The sequence below is a fragment of the Chanodichthys erythropterus genome, chromosome 10, assembly GCF_024489055.1.
Source record: "Chanodichthys erythropterus isolate Z2021 chromosome 10, ASM2448905v1, whole genome shotgun sequence".
In the NCBI taxonomy this organism is placed as follows: domain Eukaryota; kingdom Metazoa; phylum Chordata; class Actinopteri; order Cypriniformes; family Xenocyprididae; genus Chanodichthys; species Chanodichthys erythropterus.
The window spans coordinates 12,106,117-12,126,848 of NC_090230.1; the positions used below are offsets into that span (position 1 = coordinate 12,106,117).

Here is a 20,732-nt window from a genome sequence, read left to right on the forward strand (position 1 = left end):
AGTTGTTTTACGATTTCCATTCAAGTCATTAATCAGATTTATGTTTGAAAACAGCTGCTTGTGTGTCATTCTGTTGATAAGAGGTTTTAGAAACTTTTTCATACAAATTTTACACCATGCATTAAACAGCAAAGCCAAATGCAAAGGAATGTTTTAATTGTAGACAGAACTCGAAGTCATAAAGATCCAGTTTTCATCGCATTCATGTTGACCATCAAACACAGTCCAAGCGATTGTCCATGATCGTTTTTAAAAAGGCACTTAAGAAATGCAGGCAAATCTGTTTATGTTTACATAATGGCATTGGACAACAAATTCTGCACCTCTTTACAACTGTGCAACTGAAATACAAAGCAGGCGATGATGTACAAAAAGAGTCAATGAATCACATACTGCGATTTTTACAACCGTCCACTGAACTCCACATTCATACCACCAATAATTAAAACCCAATTCTGATAATGGAAAAGGGTGACAATTATGAAAAGAAACAGTTTGGTGGAATCATAAAAATAAAAAGCAATGGGGAACTTCAAATAACAAACTTCAAATGACCGAAAGGTGCAACAATGTTGCAAGTTCTTGATTCCCTCCAAAACATCAGATTGTTGTAGCTGGTCAGTTGTTTTCTGGCAAGAGTGGAGTCAGACTGCTGGACTGCACCAGCTCCACCTTGATCCAAGATGGAGGTGAAGTGACAGAAACCCAAAGAGAGATGGGTCGAGGTGGAGAACTTCCCCACAGCAGCACAGAAGGCCTTTGGTCCCAGGACTCCCACAGATCAGGAGAAGCGTGGCGGACTCCTACATCGCAGCCACGTCAACCTGAACATACAGTTGTCTGACACCAACCTGGGCACAGGGCAGAAAAGATCATGTAATGGAAACTTTGAAATGACCTTTAATGAGCGAGGTGAAGTTGTTTAAGCCGCATTTTCCAACGGTCCCCACCTGTGTGAAAATGTTGTGTGTCTGGCTGAGAATCCATCTTGAATCTGCGTCGGGCGCCACAAGGAGTTTGAGCGTACCGATGTAGACGTCTGTGCAAAGGGTCCAGAAGTGAGGTTCTTGGAGGTTATAGACACCCTGAAGCTGCTGGACCTGTAAAGAACATGAAAAAGTTAGCAAATGCTACCTCAGTTTGTTGCAATCTTGCAACGGGAGAAATTGAGGATGTTCTGATGGTCATTAAAGGGTTAGTTCACCCAAAAAATGAAAATTATGTCATTAATGACTCACCCTCATGTCGTTCCAAACCCGTAAGACCTCCGTTCATCTTCGGAACACAGTTTAAGATATTTTAGATTTAGTCCGAGAGCTTTCTGTCCCTCCATTGAAAATGTATGTACAGTAGACTGTCCATGTCCAGAAAGGTAATAAATACATCATCAAAGTAGTGACAGAAATGTGACAGAAAGCTCTCGGACTAAATCTAAAATATCTTAAACTGTTCTGAAGATGAACTGAGGTCTTACGGGTGTGAAACGACATGAGGGTGAGTCATTAATGACATTTTCATTTTTGGGTGAACTAACCCTTTAAGGTGTCAAGGCCACATTTGTTGGTTATCTAGATGGACAACCTGGCAAAAATCTGGAATCACCATCTTGCAGCGGGATAAAGTTTAAAAGATCTGACCCTCAATAAGGTGTCAGGTTTCTGAATCTTCAAATGTGGGTACTTTGTTAGCTAGTTAGTTTTTGGGTCAACAATTCCAGTTGATATCCCAAGTTATCCTGAAACTCTGTCTAACCAAGCAAGTAGCCAAATATGAAGAACAGGATCCAGGAGATGGAAACGACTCACCCTTTGGTAGCATTCAGGAAGGGCATGGTCCAGAGAAGGAGGCGTCCGTTGCATCAAGATCCCTATGGACTCCCTGAGCAGAGGAACCACACTGTAGGAAAGAGGAAAGTGAGAAATTAGTCGCCATTCTTTATTAGACATGAACTCAATGGGGCGCCAGGTACAAGGCAAACTCTGGCAATGGGAAGGGATGCCACACATAAAGACGTCATTGGGTATGATTCGGTTTGTGATTTTTACAGCTTGACACATCTTGCTATAAAGCTGGGGAGAGGAAATTCTGTCATAATCATGACAAACAAGAACTCTTTTCATTAGGATTATTTCAGAGCGTGCTCAATATGGTCCAACATAAACTTGCCCATCTTATAGTTGGGGTGGAGTAGCAGAGAGCTGTGCTGATGTCATTCCAACAGCTTTAGTGCGCGTGAGCCGGCAAGCAACCCTGAGCACACTCGGATAGACATCCAAACCCATTCATTCTGCAGAAGAATCACTTGGCAGAAACGGTTGACCGGTTAGGAAAGGACTAAGACTATTTCTCTCCTAACCAGTCAGCCGTTTCTGCCCCATCAAAGCTAGGTCTTGGCTAGGCCAGCATCTTACAAAGTCATCAGTCCTCTTTCAAACCTTCGAGGCCTGACCACTGCTCCATCTGGGAACCATTAGAGGGTTCCTTGGTTTGGACTCCTTTACCGGTCCCTAATCTACTCTATCACCCCCACGTTCTCCTGAACTCCTCCCTGAAACCCCAGCCTCAGTTTGGGACACGCCAAAGTAGAGAAGCTGATCGTTGTCTCAAAGAACTTCACAAAGCTGAAAAGCGAATGTGGCATCAACAAAGACGCATTTTACAACATCTGACCTTGGCAAAAAGAAAAAAAAAAAACAATTTCAGCCTTCAAAATATTTTGCCAACATTTTTTTGATAAATTATTAAAAACTGCAATCTAGACATGTGCCGATATTTGGTAATACAATATATCACGATAATGAATATGCACAATATTGTTATTGTGGGCACTTCAAAATACCGTGAATAATTATTTATTAAGAATTATTCAAATTTTTATAATACATTTTCTTTTTTTTTAAAGTTATATTTATGGGCTTTTTGTGCCTTTTTTTTTTTGAGAGGACAGTAGAGAGCAGACAGCAAAGCATTAGGCAGAGAGAGGGGGGCAGGATCGGCAAAGGACTTCAAGACAGAAACTGAACTTGGGTCGCCGTGAACGCATTTGTGCCATATGTCAATAATTTTATATTACAATTTCAGAATACGCACTCAGATGTAAACAAGCCCAACATGCACAAGAACATCATGGTGGAACGAGTGAAGGAGATGCGCTGAATGAAAGTGCAAGTTCTAGCTACAACTAACAATGATCAGTTGTATTTTTAACTAACATTAACAAAAAATAATACCTACTGTAACAAATGTAGCTATTGCTTATTATTAATCTTAGTTAATGCATTAACTAACGTTAAATAAAGTGTTACCTGTTGTTCTTCATAATTCTTTTGAAACATTTTACTTTATAATTTGTGTATTGTGTTATTGTATTTAAATGTTCAGAATTACTGTTAAAAGAAAAAAAATTCTTAAACCTGTTATACTATAACAACACTTTTTGCAACTTTTCAATATTGTGATAATACCGTTGAAATGTTCCTGTCAGTTGCCCCAGACTTTCATTTTCAATGAGTAATATCAGTATTAGCACTACGCTCCAGACCAATCTATAGCTTTACTGACTACTCAGCACTCTTTGTGGTAAAGTAACATTAGGTAATGTGTTAAATGCATGTGTTCAAATGCAGCGCATGCAAGCATTTTTGTTAATACCTCACTAAAAATGTCTGTGGTTTGTTTACCAAGCAACAGAACAAACTTGTAATCTATACCAAAGTCATATATAGGAACATGAAACCGGAACCTGAGTGGTCGGTCTCGTCCCTCTTTGAATCTATCAGCTTGAGTACACCTGGAAAGTGAAATGAATTAAGTCTACTGGCAGACTGATGGATTAGACCGCTTTGAATATGCAGAAAAGGCAGGGTCGGTTTAAAACTTAAATTAAATATAGTATTCTCACTTATTTTTATTTTTTTATTATTATATTATATAGTGAACATTATATACTAATATTCAATGTAGTCCATTAGGTTATAAAAGCTGCATTTATAAATTAAAAAAAAGAATTAAGAATAAAATACCTTTTAAAATAGTGTTATATGGAGTATAGCATGTCACCTTGCAGAACATGCCGACTTTCTGAAGGTTTTTCAATTGTCAGTTACCTATTCCACATATAAGCATATGTTTGCATCGACATGTACTGTGACATCATCTTAAAACTGGCCACTGTGCATTCCTCTCAGTGACTGGTATGTTTGTCCCTCTTAAAAAAAAAATTAAATGAAAACAGGAAAGTACTGGATGAGGGTACCTCAGACCTCTGACATCATACTATTGTTCCACACCTTCCTGTTCATTGAAACAGAGGCACTCTTACTCACCGCTCACTGGCGCTTGATCGCTAACCTGCCCTAAAACCCCCGTAATGCAGTTACATTAGTGACTCAGCCAGCCAAAATACATTTACGTGTGAGCATCAAGGTTAAACTGGCAAGTGACATAGATGAAATATATGCACATGGGACAGGGTGACAATCAGAATAAAATATTTCTGCAAGGACGAATGTAATCACCTATGGACTTTTTTGGAAACCAGGAAACCAGCTTAGAGTCACACAGTAAAAACACAAGCACTTCTAAAGCGCATGGAAATGATTGGTTATCACGCCCAGACAACCTGAGTACCTAATTGGAGCGCAGAAACATTTATGACACCAGAACCACCGCAGGAATGAGGTGACCTTAGTGAAGTCTGTCTGAATCAGCACAGTGGGAATTAGAGCAGGTACATTTAACTTAAGATTTATATGCAAGGACCTAACAAACTTTTCCATTTCTAGGGCAAGAAGTTCTTGGGATTCTACCACAAAAAGCTTAAGATGCTTTACTGCTAGGAACGTACTGTACTCAAGTTATGGTCAAAACCACAGGACTGTATAGCTATTAGGCCTTGAACATAAAAACATATGCTTGGATTCAAGGGCACACTTTTTGTACGAGTGTCAACAGACATTTGAACATCTTCTGACTAGCTCCACCAACACTTTACTACAAATGATTACTAATACTGAAACATAATTTCCTGCCATATAGCTGATTGTAAAAAGGGATCCAAACTGAATATAGAAGACAATTTAAGTAAACCTGGATGAAACATGTCTGTCACATGGCATTTAATTAAACACCATGAATTAAAATTCTGAAAAAAGTACAGTGTTAATTAGCCAGCACAGTGCTAAAGCACATCATGTTAAGAAATACAGTACATCAAAGAATAACACAGTAACATGCCACAAAAGCAGCTTTGGAGAGCCATTTAAACACATTTGCACTGAGGCCTGACAAATGAATCCATCCTCAAAGGCCCAGCTTAGCACACCAAGAACAAATGTTAATTACTGTTAACGTTCTTTACGCGCCCATTCCTTGGGTTTTAGGCTGCGACCCAAAGCGATTAGCGGTCTTTGGAAGACTTTAGTGGTGGGGGACTGCTGTAGGTCACAGCAGCAGGACTCCTCCACTCCCTCCAACTAATCACAGGGTACCAAGACAGCTCCAGCCGCTGCAGCCGTACCAACATATCCCCCTAGAGCAAGGCTACCGCACCCAGAGCGTCCTTAGCTAAACACGCCCCGGTTCGCGTACAGCAGGGGGTCTTTTGTAGAGAGTCCTGCGCGCATGGGTTACGCCTCAGGTGCGGCTAATTAGTGAGAAGTCCAGCACCCTAGTGAAAGGTCAAACATCTGAATGTGCGTAAGATGGCTGGATCAAAATAAGGCACTCTACTGAGAATATCAATCTCACAATGTGGGGTGCATGGGAAAAACACTGTCCAAACAAAGCAGAACCCATCTTATCGATCAAACGAAGAACCACAGACATTCCAAGTGGCCAATTATGGTCCATCTCTTTCAAGACTCGAACAATAAATGATTCTGCTGTGCCAGACATACACAGACATGAAGTTCAAACACATAAGAGAGTCTAGAGTTGCAGATGAACTCAGGCTTTGTTTAATAAATCTATACATAACAGGAATGTTTCCCCAAACACATTAAAGGGTTAGTTCACCCAAAATGAAAATTCTGTCATTTATTACTTACCCTCATGCTGTTCCACACCCTTAAGACCTTCATTAATCTTGGGAACACAAATTAAGATATTTTAGTTGAAATCCGATGGCTCCGTGAGGCCTCCATAGGGAGCAATGACATTTCCTCTCTCAAGATCCATAAAAGTACTAAAAACATATTTAAATCGGAGGCCTCCCTATGGAGGCCTCACGGAGCCATCGGATTTCAACAAAAATATCTTAATTTGTGTTCTGAAGATTAACAAAGGTTTTACAGGTGTGGAACGGCATGAGGGTAAGGGGTCCAAAATAGTTTTGGTCCCCAATTACTTTAATTATATGGACAAAAACAGTTGGACAAAAACACACTACAGTATCCCACAATGCAATGTGTTTGACATGGCCTTTCAATTAGAAATTAATACACCCTCAATTTAACTTTTTCTTTGACCAATTTTACATCAAATTTAATTAAAAAAATTAAGTTTGAATTTGTTTCATGTGATTTAGAATATTATTTGGAATGTTTATCATTCCATAATGAAGCAATTTGACATACTGTTCCACATAATATTTTTAAAGAGTAGCAAAAAGTATGCAAAAAACTGCACCTTTTTCTATGCGGTTTTCCTGTTCGTCCACACACAAATGCAGTATCAGGTCACTGAAACTGAACCTTTTTGAAAACACCTACCAGGGTGAAGATTTTCAGAAACTCTGGTTGCAGTGTTGTCGTGTAGATGGTGAAACCGGAGATTTTAGCTTGTAACGTCAGAGTGCACACTGTTATCTCCTTTGATGTCAGATTGTGCGCCGCTGTCTGTGCAATGGAGGATGTAGCCAAAATATTGCTGCTAATAACATTTTTTTCAGGCTTCTGATTAACCAACATGGCTTTACGGTTAGGGTTATATCGCCACCAGTTGGTTTGGCATGCTCTTGACAGCACTTCATAACGTGTTTTTGCATTTTCATGTGGTAGGAGATTTTTTTTAAACCCTGCTTGTGTGGACAAGATTTTTTTTAACGAAAGAGGAAAAACTGTATAAAATGTACGTGTGGACTAGGCCTTAAAAAAACCCAAAAAATCTATTTAGTGTATGCTAGTATCCAGTTCTAAACAGCCACAAATCTTGCTTTATCTGAGGTCCAGGAAAACCAGTAATTTCAAAATTTGTCAGTATCAAAAGACAACATCTAAAAATGGCCTACAGGAACAAGAAGTCTTAAGCTTCATGAGATGGAGGCTGACCTCTGTTCTGGTTTGCAACTGTTTTTAATCATCTACTTTGGAAATTAATGGCTTTCCATTTTTGTGCGATACCTTTGTGAGTGTGCCATACCAGATCAGCCTCCAGATTGCACCTAAATGAGACCGAGACGTTGTCACGCAGGTGCAATGTGGGAAAGCGTCCATAGTCTTACTCTCAATTCTCAGTATTTGCCACTTGGCAACTGCGTGGAAAACTCAAGAAGAGAGGGGAAAAAATGTCTAAGCTGGGGTCTCTATGACATAAACCTCCCCTCTTTGAGAAACAAAGAGAAGGAAAAATCCATCTTAAAAGATGCCTTTGTTGAAGTAACATTCACAGATCGCCACCACATTCCAGAGAGGGAGAAGAAAAGCCTCAAACACAGACAAGAGCGAGGAAGAGGGGGGGGGTTGGAGAGACGAGATGAATATACGGGAAAGACTCGTGCATTTTGCAAAAAGGGGCCGCGTTCTCCATCCGAACGGCAGTATTTCACCGAAGCACAGTAACCACAGGCCATCTGCAATTTAAACATGGTGCACACACACCGCAGCTCCTGCTCAAATTTACACAGCCTTTACACACTTTACCTACATCACACACAAAAAAATGAAGCCTATTCATCACCATAAAACTATCAGATGGATTTTTCCAAGATTATGAAGTAGAAATGGTAGATTTGGTACATTTAAAAAGCGAACAAAAGCACAAAAATGCTAGAGAAGCATGCATTTTTCCTTCTCGACTGGAGTTGTTTGAAAAATGCCACATGAGAGACTCCAGTCCTGGGTTTTCTGGCTTTGCCACATGTTGAGAAAGTGCTGTGGGCTCCACCCTCCGAGCGTGTATCCTGTAATTCACCCGGCTGGAGTGCCAACAGCTCCACAGGGCTCTTGGTGAAGGGCACTGTGAAGTGGCTTTTGTACAATCTGTGTTAGGTGCCGTTGAGGGTTTCTGGGTGGGGTTGAGGGTGGAGGACGTCTTGAGTGGAGTCGAGAGAGGTCAGTGCTCATAATAGCATGGGCCGAGGTGTGTGTACTCACCTCACTCCTATAAGAAGTGCGATGAGCATGGAACAGACAGGGTCGGCGATCATCAGGTCGTATTTCTGCATTAGGATGGCTGAAATGATGACTCCGACACTGCCCAATGTGTCCGCAACAATGTGAAGAAAAACTCCTGCAATGAAGAAAATAAGAATTTTGTGAGTCGCGTTGGATAAAAGAGCCATACAATACATTTACATTGTATCATACAAAAAAAATACACCATTCAAAAATGTGGGGATCGTAAGGTTTTTTCAAATGTTTTTCGAAAGAAGTCTCTTATGATCACCAAGTCTGCATTTATTTGATTAAAAATACAGTAAAAAAAAAAATAATATTGTGAAATATTACAATTTAAAAACTGTTTTCTATCTCAATATTAATATTATAAAATGTAATATATTCCTTTGAGACAGCTGAATTTTCAGCATTATTATTCCAGTCTTCAGTGTTGCATGTTCTTTCTTTTTTAAACATTTCTTATTATTATCAATGTAAAAAAGGTGACTTTTTTCAGGATTCTTTGATGAATAAGTTCAAAAGAACAGTATTTATTTGAAACAATTTTGAAAAAACATTTTGAAGAAATATTTTGTAATATTATAAATGTCCTAACATCCTAAAAGTTTCTTTTTCCATTTCTTTCAAAAATATATATTAACTTAAAACTTTTGAACGGTAGTGGAAATATATAAAATATATACAAAATTATAAAATATATTTTACTATATCTCAAAATTAATATACTTAATATTATAAATAAATTGTTAATGTGTATACAATTTTATATTCAAAATAAATAATCTATAAAAATTTTGAAGTTTACCAAATATTTGTGTGCTTTTAGCATTGCAACATGCTAATATTAAAGTCTACTGGAATCAGTTGCGAGTTGAGTTAAAAAAAAATGCAATTTGTATGAGTTAATTCCAAGAGTTTTATTATGAGATAGGAAAAAGTAGGGAAGGCAACTGTCTATGTAGTATACAGTAAGCTAGTGCACTTGGGCTTTTGTCTATATGAAAGGTCCTGGTTTCACTTAAAAAGCACTAATATTGAGTAAATGTTGTATCTGGGATGAGGATACAGCATTTGCTAGCACTCATATTCAAACATGATTACTGTGGCCAGAACTCTCTGTCTGGGCACCATGTCTAGCGGTAACCCTCAAACTGATGATGTCATTCCACAAACAGGTCATACGAGAACATCCTAGAATGAATGGTCAACCTGCAAGACTGTCCTCCATGACAAAATCTCCAGAATACATCATAACATACACTGCTACTACGTTAAAACCAACATGCAGTGGGAGCTGAAGTGAGTCAGTCAACATCTCCTGAACTCAAAAGGTCTGTACTGGCTGTCCTGATCGACACTGGAGAATAGTTGTGGACTGTGGTATGATGATGCTGTGGCACGCTATGAGACGGTCCACTAAGTCCTTTCCTTTCCACAGAATGAGATGACATATTTGCGGTTACTCTCAGTTTTGCAGAAAGCATGACCGCAGTAATGGAGCAAACTCCCTAATAAGTGAAGACCTTGTCCAAATGTGGTCAAAGCAAATACTAGAAAAATAACCAGAATGCTGGAGCTCATCACGTCCTTATAAACAGCCATAATGGCTGAGTTTAGATAGAATACTAGATTACTAGTAGTTACCAAATACTATGCAGTATATACTGACTACAATTAAGACAAGAAAACAGTAAGTGGAACAGTTGACAAATATTTAATATTTATCATATACAAATATTTATTTTGTGAAATTATAATATTCAATACTGAAAATATGTATATATTTATTTAAAAAAAAAATGTTTTCATTTAATAATTATAGAATTAATAATTACATTATGCATTCCATTACATTTTGTAAAATAATAATAATAATAATAGATTTAACATGAAATGCATATTTGTTAAAATATTATATTTTATTATCAATATATTAATTTCCTTAATAATAATATCCATTTCTGCAAAATAGTAATAATACAGTTTAATTTAATAATAATAATAATAATAATAATAATTAAATGAAAATATGAATGTCAAATAAATAAACATTTTTAAAATTATTGTTTTAATAAAAATATTTGTCTTTTGTAAAATAAGTATTATAATAATAAAAAATATGTTCATCATAATGATACTACTACTACTACTACTACTACTACTACTATTATTATTATTATTATTATTATTATTATTATTAATAGAATTAAAATATTCCATTATATTTTTGCAAAATAATATTTTTGAAAATTAATAACAATATTAATTCTTATTTATACTATTTAAAAATCATGGTTATAATAATGAAATACAAATATTTTATTAAAATAATAATAATGATGATAATTGTAGAAAAATGTACGATTGGTATTCAGATTAAACAGTAGGACAAAAAAAGCTTTAGGCTGCAATTCTGGAACAGGAAGATCAAGTCAAGTGCTTTACATTTTGTAAACAGTAGTCTGTGCATTATATTGCATACTGCATATTTTGGCAAATTCAGTACATCTACTAAGTATTCTATGCATAGAGCTCTGTAAAAAGTAATAGTAGTAGTAAACAGTAGTATGTTATTCCAAACATAGCCAAAATAGACATGAAGAGCTTCAGGATGGGAGGTTGGTACAATCTACTTGCAATTCATCACGGGGAGTGGAGAAGAGATCCCTCGGCTGGGATGGAGGCAGCGTAACATTTTGCACTGTCACCTCCTCTCCTCCCCTCCCCTCCCCCTTCTCTACATGGTCCTCCCTTCTGTGCCCCGTTCTTTCTCCCTCGAGCAGGCCTCCCAAAGGATCCATTCTCTCTCTGTGTGTGCCAGGGTGAAGGGGACAAACTACTTTCTCTGCTCTGCTCTTTCCCACACAAGCTCGGACAAAAGGATTTAAAGCGACAGTGCACCGCACTTGCTCTGGTGTCAGTGTTAACCCGGTTAGATCCAAGTCAAAGGTTAGAGGTTGGGATGGTCAGAAGTGTCACTTCGTCACACATAAAAGTCCATCATCCAGTCACATCTGATCTAAATCACTAATTTCGAGTGTTTTTCCTTGTTTAAATTCATTCATTTTCGGAATTGTTATGACTACAGAACCTCATCTATTGAGAATTCAAAACACTGACATCCTACAAAAGAGGAAAAAGCTGTCTAGACCTGATAGATGTGATTGTAAATATTTTTATATCTGGTGCCTTGCTGAAAGCATGCTGAATATCGCTAAACAAGAGATCTCTAGCGCCATCTGGAGGTGGCTAAACGTACAAAAAAGCCATACCTTGTAATATTTGCTTGCTGGAGCCTTTTCCCGGTGTGTGTGAGTGGTCATCTGAGGACACAGACAGATTAGAAATGAATCATGCTATACCAAACACCATTACAATGTATCAAAACAGCTTCTGCAATTTTGAGCATGAGGACCCCGAATAACACATCTGATGCATTATAACAGTACTGACTCACAAATCAGCAAGGTAACTTAAGGTCTTACCGTGGCAGTGGGGATCGTCATGTGAATGGCCATGTCCTCCGTGTGAATGCCCGTGATCATGTCCGTGATCATGCCCGTGTTTGGACTCATGGCTGTGGCCGTGGCCTCCATGACTGTGTCCATGTCCCACACTGCCATTAAATAGAGAATGACTGTGGCCATGACCTTAAAATTTGAAACAAGAGGACACATCAATGAAGAAGCAACAGAGTACATCAATAATTAATCTTATTATTAAAGGGGCTATATGTACGAATTTCAGTCATGTACTAATTGCTTATTGTATTGCCAATGTGTGAACATCTTGTGATGAAAACCTAAAAAATGAGACCTTTCCCGATATCCTAGGTTGTCTATGAAAGCCTGTAGACTGACTTTTATGTGAAGGACCCGGTTTCGCTGGGCAAATCCAAAGGATGTGACGTTATGTGCGCTCCCGAGAACCTCTCTTCTGTTCTGTGACACATGAAATGAATGCTTACAATATTCAGAAGAGGGCTGTGTATTGCCAAGAATCTGGCGATACAGTACGTATCACGATACGATATATTGCGATATTGTAAGAAAGGCGATATATTGCAATATTTCTTTTCTTTTTTTTTCTTAAAAAAAAACAGTCATAAAGAACACACAACCATATGCATAAAACCTGACAAGCAACTTTATTTTATTTAATCGATACATTATCATTTGCATTTATATCACTAATCACTATTTTGTGCAATCTAAGTAAAGGGAAAATATAAAGTGACTGCAGGATTATTTATGTTTATGTTTTAAAGGTTCACAGTATAGCAGTTTTTAATTTCTAAACTATTTATCAACAGAAAGTGCATAGTCCATTCCATGACTGAATGACTGTTTGTTTTTTATTTAATACTGTAAAGCTATTTGCTTTAAAGTAGTCTATTGTATAAAGTGCTAATTTTTAATAACATTATTCTAATATTTAAAGTACTGAACTGCAGAGCTGGTGCAACCATATCCACATCGCTATGATCAGATGCTTTCTTTCTGCTGCCACCGCTGTCAATTTTGTTGTGTGTTTATTTTGTTAGTGAGAGGAAAACGTGCAATTCACATCACATTCTATCGAAATGCTTCTCAGCAGCACGGATGGAATCGGGATGTTAAGCAAGCTCTCAGATTCAATGCATTAACAGAGTATTTGGATTTTAACATGGCCTATTTTGCAAATAAAATGACTCGTCAATTTCCTTAGTGGCTTCTTTATAGCTGAAGCCAAAATAAGTCCACACTTTCAGCACTACATACTGCTGGAGCGGAATAATTCTATTGTCTTGTGAGCTGGGTTTGCTAATGCTAACACTAACGATGTACTCACATTCGCCTAGCGCTTCTCCAGTGACGCGTCATTTTACATTCTGATATAACGCTGACATCTAGCGGTTGGGTTTTATACAGTCTGTGGTTTAAACCGAACACAAAGCCATGAATATTGTATGTAAATAAATAAATAAATAAATATCGATACAGTGCTTTTGAGAATCGATACAGTATCACCAAACATAATATCGCGATATTCACACGAATCGATATTTTCTTACACCCCATTCAGAATAACGCCGAAAGAGCTATTCTGTACTTTAATGTCAATGTGTCATGCAAAGAAAAGGGATTAATTCAAAATAATGTCTCACGTAGCCAGATCTATATAGTCTTTAGTCTCAAATATACTTTAGAATTAAACTATCCTAACAGTGTAATTTTAATTGCCTCATCTGTCAACATGATGGCGATGAATTGCAGAGCTGACTCAAACCTATCCACATCGCTATGATCGGATGCTTTCTAAACTGCCGCTTTCTCAACTGCGGTCACTTTAAGACCAAATGCATGAATCCAATATAATGATACACATCTGTTTTCTTTGTTTGTGTTACCTAAGCCATAAGCAACTGTGTTTACAAGGATACTCGCAGATATGGACATTTTGACATAATTTAGCATGTATGTGTCCGTTTAAGCACAAATAGACACAGAAATGAATCCGTGTGCACACAGACAACAGTGCCCACAACTGACAGGACCTAAAACATGTGCTAATGATGAACTTTTGTTCTATGATGGTTGAACTTTGCAAATAATGCCAGAAACATGTGAGTTTCTGGTCTGTACGGGTTAACAATCCCTATACTAGACATTGCACTTCCTGTGACTTTGTGATATCGATACAAAACGATACATCATGCAACCATAATATGTATATATGGCACACACACTTATATATTTAGTTAAAGCTGCAGTCCATAAGTTTTGCCTCTTTGTCACCATCTCTGTTTGAAACCTGCAATTGCAGTTATTTACAGAATTATCATCTTTAGGTGGATTGTGTCTCGGCATGACACCTTAGCGTGGATGAATGCAATGTTTGCTGTCAGTTACCACATTGGTGTGGATACTGTACTTCAGAATCAGATTGTACGTCTTGGAAGTATGATCAAAATAAGAATTTTCACCAGAGATTCTTTTGGACACTGGCTGGTTAATTTTGGATCATTTTTAACCAAAACTAGACACGGGCTACAGCTTTAATTTCATTTTAAAAGTAAATTACTCATCTAATTTTTATTTTATATATATATATATATATATATATATATATATATATATATATATATATATATATATATATATATATATATATATATATATATATATATATACAGCTATGGAAAAAATTAAGAGACCACTTAACATTGATTTCTGAACTTGGAGTGGTCTCTTAATTTTTAGCTGTATATAGTGAATTAACTTTTAAGCTTTTATATACAAAAAAAGTAAAGACTCGTAACTCCAAAACTATAGCAAGGAGAGTCAAAAGGTTGATATAATTTGAAAGGAAACTTTTTAAAATTAAATTTGGACATTCTCATGCTGAGAAATTGCTAATAAACAGCAACAACAAAAAAGGTGTTTTCAAGGGAAAATTTACATCTATCTAATTTGAGATGCAATAACTCAGGAAGGACATATGGTAGGGGGATCATTCAGTTTTTGGTGACGTTCCTCTATATGTGAGCTGTATCTGGCTCAAATTGTATGGTGATCGCATAAAGAAATCAAAAATTACAGCATTTGGAACAAAGGTAGCCTTTTTTGTTTAGGAGTTTTGAAAAATATGATTATTAATTCTTTTGTAGCTAGGTGGCGCCCGCAGGCGGTACACTCCGTTTTAGAGTGATGACTCAGTAAACATTAACAGTTGAACAATATGGTTAGATGCATTAAAAAGCTGAGTATCTAATCTTTAAAACGATACCTAATTTGTGTTATTCCTGTCAGTGGTTGCTTATAGTTACTAATAGTTAACTAATAGTTACATTTTTACTAAGCAATTGGGTATTATACAAGCAAAAAAATCGTAGAAATACTTCTAGCTTTATCTAGTGACTGGGGGGTTGTGGATGAGGATTAGTAGCATGAAAAACGAGACTGCATGCTTATTCTGTATAAGATACCTTCACCATCATGTGAATGTCCATGTCCTCCATGTTGAAAAACGAATATTCCTACAAGATTCACCAACAGCCCTGCTATAGACACCGGGAGCAAGCGTTCATGGTGCACATCAGGGGGTTCTAGCGCCCTCTGGTGATAAGACAAGATGGCATCATTCATAAAAAGATATTAGTGGATCAGTATGTCACTTGACAAGTGAATCAACTGTAATCTCATAACAGTACATACCTCCACTCCTTCTGAGAAGATAAAGAAGGCGGTAAAGATGAGGAAAAGGCCGTTCACGAAGCCCGCGAGAACTTCTGCTCTGACATACCTACAAAACAATCGAATGGACTTGCATAAGAATGAAGTGATGCAATCATGCTACCAAAGACAGGCCGTTTCCTGTCAGCACTACCCAGGCAGAAGTGAATAAATCCTTCTTAGGAAACTTGTGTCATCGGTATTCTAGCACAAAAGTTGTTTTAAGCTGTGAAGTGTTTTCTCACCCATATGAGAAGGAGTCATTGGACCTCCACCGTGAGATGACTGATGCTGCAAGGCCTGCCAGGAGAGCCGTGCAGTCGAAGAACATGTGAAAGGAATCGGATATCAAACCTAAACTGAGAATCAAACCAACACAGAAAGGGAAGTGTTCAATTATCATGAAACCTGAGAACTGCATCCCACACTATATTGAGGTCAGAGCCACGTAGGGCCTTTTGTTAGACATTATTCACTCTTTCATTTAAAGACAAAGATATGTTCATATTGACAGAGATTTGGGTGTCAAGAATTGTTGGTTGCAAGTGGGTCAAACTACTCAAGATGAATAAATAAGCAGGTAACACTTTACCTGCAGGGTCATTAGTTAACATTAACATGATCTAATAATGAACTACAGCATTTATTAATCTTTGTTAATGTTAATTTCAACAATTACTAATACATTATTAAAATCAAGAGTTGTATTTGTTAACATTAGTTAATGCACTGTGAACTAACATGAACAAATTATGAACAGCTGTGTTTTTATTAACATTAACAAAGATTAATAAATACAGAAACAAATGTATTGCTCGTGGTTAGTTCATGTTAGTTAACACAATGTTAACAAATAAACCTTATTGTAAAGTGTTACCAATAATTTCAATGAATAAAAAAAAGGGGGGAAAAAAGAATATAACTCATTTATACTCATTTATTAATGTTTATATTTGTTTTTAAATGTACACAAACAATTAAATAGCTAATAATAATAATAATAATAATTCAGGTTCTCATAATTCAATATTATTATAATAAACAATAAAAGTTAAATAAAAGTTATCAATATTAATGTAATTAGGAGAATAAAAAATTATAAGCAATATAAAATAAAAATAATTATCATCATTATTAATATAATTATTATAAAAATTCAAGCTTCACTGTCAGCACTCCCATTCGTGAGATTGTATAAAATGCATATTATCAAAAGACAGGTAGTGTATTAAATCAATTATTATAATAAATAATATTACATAAAATGAATTTAAAAAATATATCACTGTTATTATTGATATAATAAAAAATAATATGTCTTCAGTATCTGCACTTCCATTTGTAGGAATGTGTCATTCATTATTGTTATTGATAAAAAAAAAATATTATTTAAGCTTTGCTGTCTGCATTCCCATTTGTGGGATTATGTCATTTGCATAATATCAGTGTATAAAAAATAAATTATTATTATAGTATTGTTGTTATTGTTATCCATACCGTAATGATAATAATTATTATTGTTGTTATTATTATTACAATATTTATGTATTATTATATTATGGTTATTATCATTTTAGCTGTTAGTATTCATCAAGTAATCATAATAATAATAATAAATAAAGCCTCAATGTCTACACTCCCATTAGTGGGATTGTGTACTTAGCATAATATTATCAGTGTATAAAATAAAATATTACATAAATTATAACAATAAAACATAAAACAATTACTCACGTCAACCGAAAATAAAAAACTTCTGCTAACTTTGTCATTGCAAATTGCTGTCAATGTGCACAACCTAATAATAAACATCAGAAAAATTAATAAAAACAATATAAAACTCTTTAAGTCTAAACCAGCAATGTTACAAACTCAATGAAAGTGGACATGGGGGGAAAAAAACTGTTATTAATATACAAATGGCATACAAAAGGTTAATTCCACTTTCCCCATATTTGCTATATTTGGAATAATAAAGCGGTTTCTCAATTTTTTTCTCAAAAAAGCATTTTTGGACATTACAGGTATTGTTAAACATTCAAACATGCCTATTTGCTCACATATGCTGACTAAATAGGCACCTCAATAGGTTTTGAGCCACATCCTGTATTTTATGAACTTTGTTCAGCTATCAATCTCACTTCAGAGATGACTATGTTAACAGATCATTCAATCAAAACAGTCCTAACGGAAGTAAGCGCCCAAAACAAAAGCACACGAGCACATCCCACATTAGATCTACGTGGCATATTCTTGTGTTTGGCCCCCTACTGTTACCTGTTACTCCATATGCCGTACATCAGCTCCACGAACGCGAATGACAGGTTCAAACACAGGAAGAAAAACAGATTGCGAGAGGTTTTATCGGCAAGAATTGATCTGGAGAAGAACACAAAGACAAAAATAGAGAAATGTTTCAGACAGATTCATTTAAAAAGTGGCCTGACCAGACAGACTGGCTGTAGAAGCCCACAGCTAAGCAAATACTTATAACGTTACGTTACTTGTTTATTTAAATGAAATGTTCTGGGTAACGTTAAATGACATGGGGTCCAAATACACTCTCTAAAGACGTATTCTGTTGTGGAATATATTTTAAGAAATTTAATAAAGTGAAAGACATTATACATTTTGTCAAATGTTTACTTCGCCTTGCTAACATCTGTCTGGCTGAACGATAACCTGAAGCTGTCTGCTTCTTTGTCATAACAGTTAAATTAACTTTTCAGAATATAATTATTCTCTCTTTTTGAAGGACTTCATCTAAATATTGTTTTGAAGACACACTTTCAATTTTTTATAAAGTCCCTTGAGCCAATTAGCATGCTAACTACCTTAGCCACACAAAACCGACATCTGTGAGTGAAACTCAATGAATTATTATCAATTTAAGCGTCGTTACCTGAACCAGCCCGATAGCTTGACGAACAGGTTGAATTTGGCAGGCTTGTACTCGTCATCTTTGATGGATAACGGGAGCATTTTTCAGCGAAGCGTCTCCGGTAGCCTTTGAGCAGCACTGCGGCTTCACGAGCGCACGGACGCAAGAGAGCGGAAAGTCCTAGCGTCGACGTCGCGTGCGTCATGTCACTGACCCTGTGTAGTATTGAACAAACCCCACAGATTTTTTTAAATAGATGTGCATTGATTTTAATGTTTGTGTCGTTTAAGTTCATTCATTCATCTTTGATTATTTAAATAATCAATCAGTTTATCCATCCATAGAAATATTCATAAATTATTTTATTTTTTAAAAATGTCATTACTCAAAGTACTAAAGTTAAGTTGTTGTTTTTTTTTTTAAATATCCTTCTAATATTCTAATAATATAATGAATATTGCCCTTCTAAAATAAATCATTTTGTCATTACACAGATGCAAAAATTTATTTAATATCCTTCTTAATTTGTTTGCATAACTTTTTTAATCTATCTAGCCATTTTTTTAAAATTTAGGAATAAAATTATTAGAAATAAAATTCAATATAGCCTAATTATTTTAGAATATAATTTAAAATATTTTAGAATATAATTATTTTGTATTTTTGCATTAATACTATATAAATAGATGAAATAAATTAACATTTGAATATTTTATAAGAATTATTATATAGTTATAGACATTTATAAATTATTATTTTCATACACAGACGTTGAGCATATCTAATAAGATCATTTTTTATTTATTTATTAATGTAAAAAATATCTTTCATTCTAACAATATATTAAATATTATACTTTTAACAATATAATAAATTATTTTTTCATTTCATGAAAAGTTGAGTAATTTAATGCCATTTTTATTTGTATAAATAACTATTTATTTATTTAAATAGTATATTTTTATTTTCATCCATTTTTAACTATTTCATATACACATGAAGAATTTATTGTTGTGTATGTTTTGTATTAATATTTAGAACTATATAACTAAAACTATTTTCATAGTATTTAATTTTCTCCATAGGTTTTTTTTTAATGAAAACTAAATTGTTTAAGACAGTCCTACTTATAGACCTATCAGAGGATGTTAATCGATAGTCTGTGCGTTTGTTAAAGTCATCAGTTTGCATAATATCAACTTATTTTTTAAAGAATACTGATATTATTATTTATTATAGCCTATAGGCTACTTATATTTATTATAATTACATTTTATTTTTTATTTATAATAGGCTGCTAATACTATTTATGTTATAATTATTTTTAATTATTAATTTAAAATTTAAAATTAATATAAAATTAAAAATTGACGACGTGGTGTTTCTTATTTGTCGTGTCTGATTTAGATCTGTGTCCTAAACTGATACGTTTAGAGGTGCAGTATGTTGTTTGTGTGATACTAGCGGCACCTAGCGGATTACAAGAAGAATACAGCATATTTTGCAAACGCACCTTTCGCATGTCCCGCCTCCGTCGACTCAAACATCACAAAAGCTCTAAGGTGCTTGTGAAGGCACGTCTCAACAGGTAAATATGGACTACTCTCAATAAAACTGAAATACTTGTCGCTGTGTTGCTATTTGTCATAAGCAAACAAATGAGTAAACTAACCTTGAAACCAATTTAAAGGGTTAGTTCACCCAAAAGTGAAAATTCTGTCATTTATTACTCACCCTCATGCCGTTTCAGACCTGTAAGACCTTCATTAATCTTGGGAACACAAATTAAGATATTTTTGTTGAAATCTGATGGCTCCGTGAGGCCTTCATAGGGAGCAATGACATTTCCTCTCTCAAGATCCATAAAGGTACTAAAAACATATTTAAATCAGTTCATGTGAGTACAGTGGTTCAATATTAATATTATAAAGTGATGAGAATATTTTTGGTGCGCAAAAAAATAAAAACAAAATAACGACTTATTTAGTGATGGCCAATTTCAAAACACTGCTTCAGGAAGCATCAGAGCACAAATGAATCAGTGTATTGAATCATGATTCACGCTGATTCATAACGCTCCGATGCTTCCTGAAGCAGTGTTTTGAAATCGGCTAAATAAGTCACTATTTAGTTGTTGTTTTTTTTGGCACACCAAAAATATTCTTGTTGCTTTATAATATTAATATTGAACCACTGGTATGGATATATACATACATATATATATATATATATATATATATATATATATATATATACACACACACACATATATATATATATGTGTGTGTGTGTGTGTGTGTG

General features: G+C 35.4%; 1 protein-coding gene across 1 annotated transcript; it reads right to left on the bottom strand.

Moving 5' to 3' along the window:
* Positions 1 to 161: 161 nt before the first annotated feature.
* Positions 162 to 18,945, bottom strand: slc30a7 (solute carrier family 30 member 7). The gene is made up of 11 exons (XM_067396034.1): positions 18,453 to 18,945; positions 17,828 to 17,929; positions 15,796 to 15,909; positions 15,533 to 15,620; positions 15,304 to 15,433; positions 11,822 to 11,986; positions 11,609 to 11,659; positions 8,313 to 8,448; positions 1,806 to 1,896; positions 951 to 1,100; positions 162 to 851 (listed from the first exon to the last, which is right to left on the bottom strand). Exons 1-11 carry the CDS (start codon positions 18,530 to 18,532, stop codon positions 804 to 806), a joined length of 1,155 nt encoding a protein of 384 aa, XP_067252135.1. The 5' UTR covers positions 18,533 to 18,945; the 3' UTR covers positions 162 to 803.
* Between the last annotated feature and the right edge of the window lie 1,787 nt (positions 18,946 to 20,732).

Bases quoted from the DNA above. Each gene is read 5' to 3' on its own strand.
- slc30a7 (XM_067396034.1), bottom strand. From the start codon at position 18,532: ATGCTCCCGTTATCCATCAAAGATGACGAGTACAAGCCTGCCAAATTC. The intron at 15,434-15,532 runs GTATGTACTGTT...TCTTATCACCAG, and splicing joins TCTTCTCAGAAGGAGTGGAG to AGGGCGCTAGAACCCCCTGA. The intron at 852-950 runs GTGGGGACCGTT...CCCTGTGCCCAG, and splicing joins CACACAACATTTTCACACAG to GTTGGTGTCAGACAACTGTA.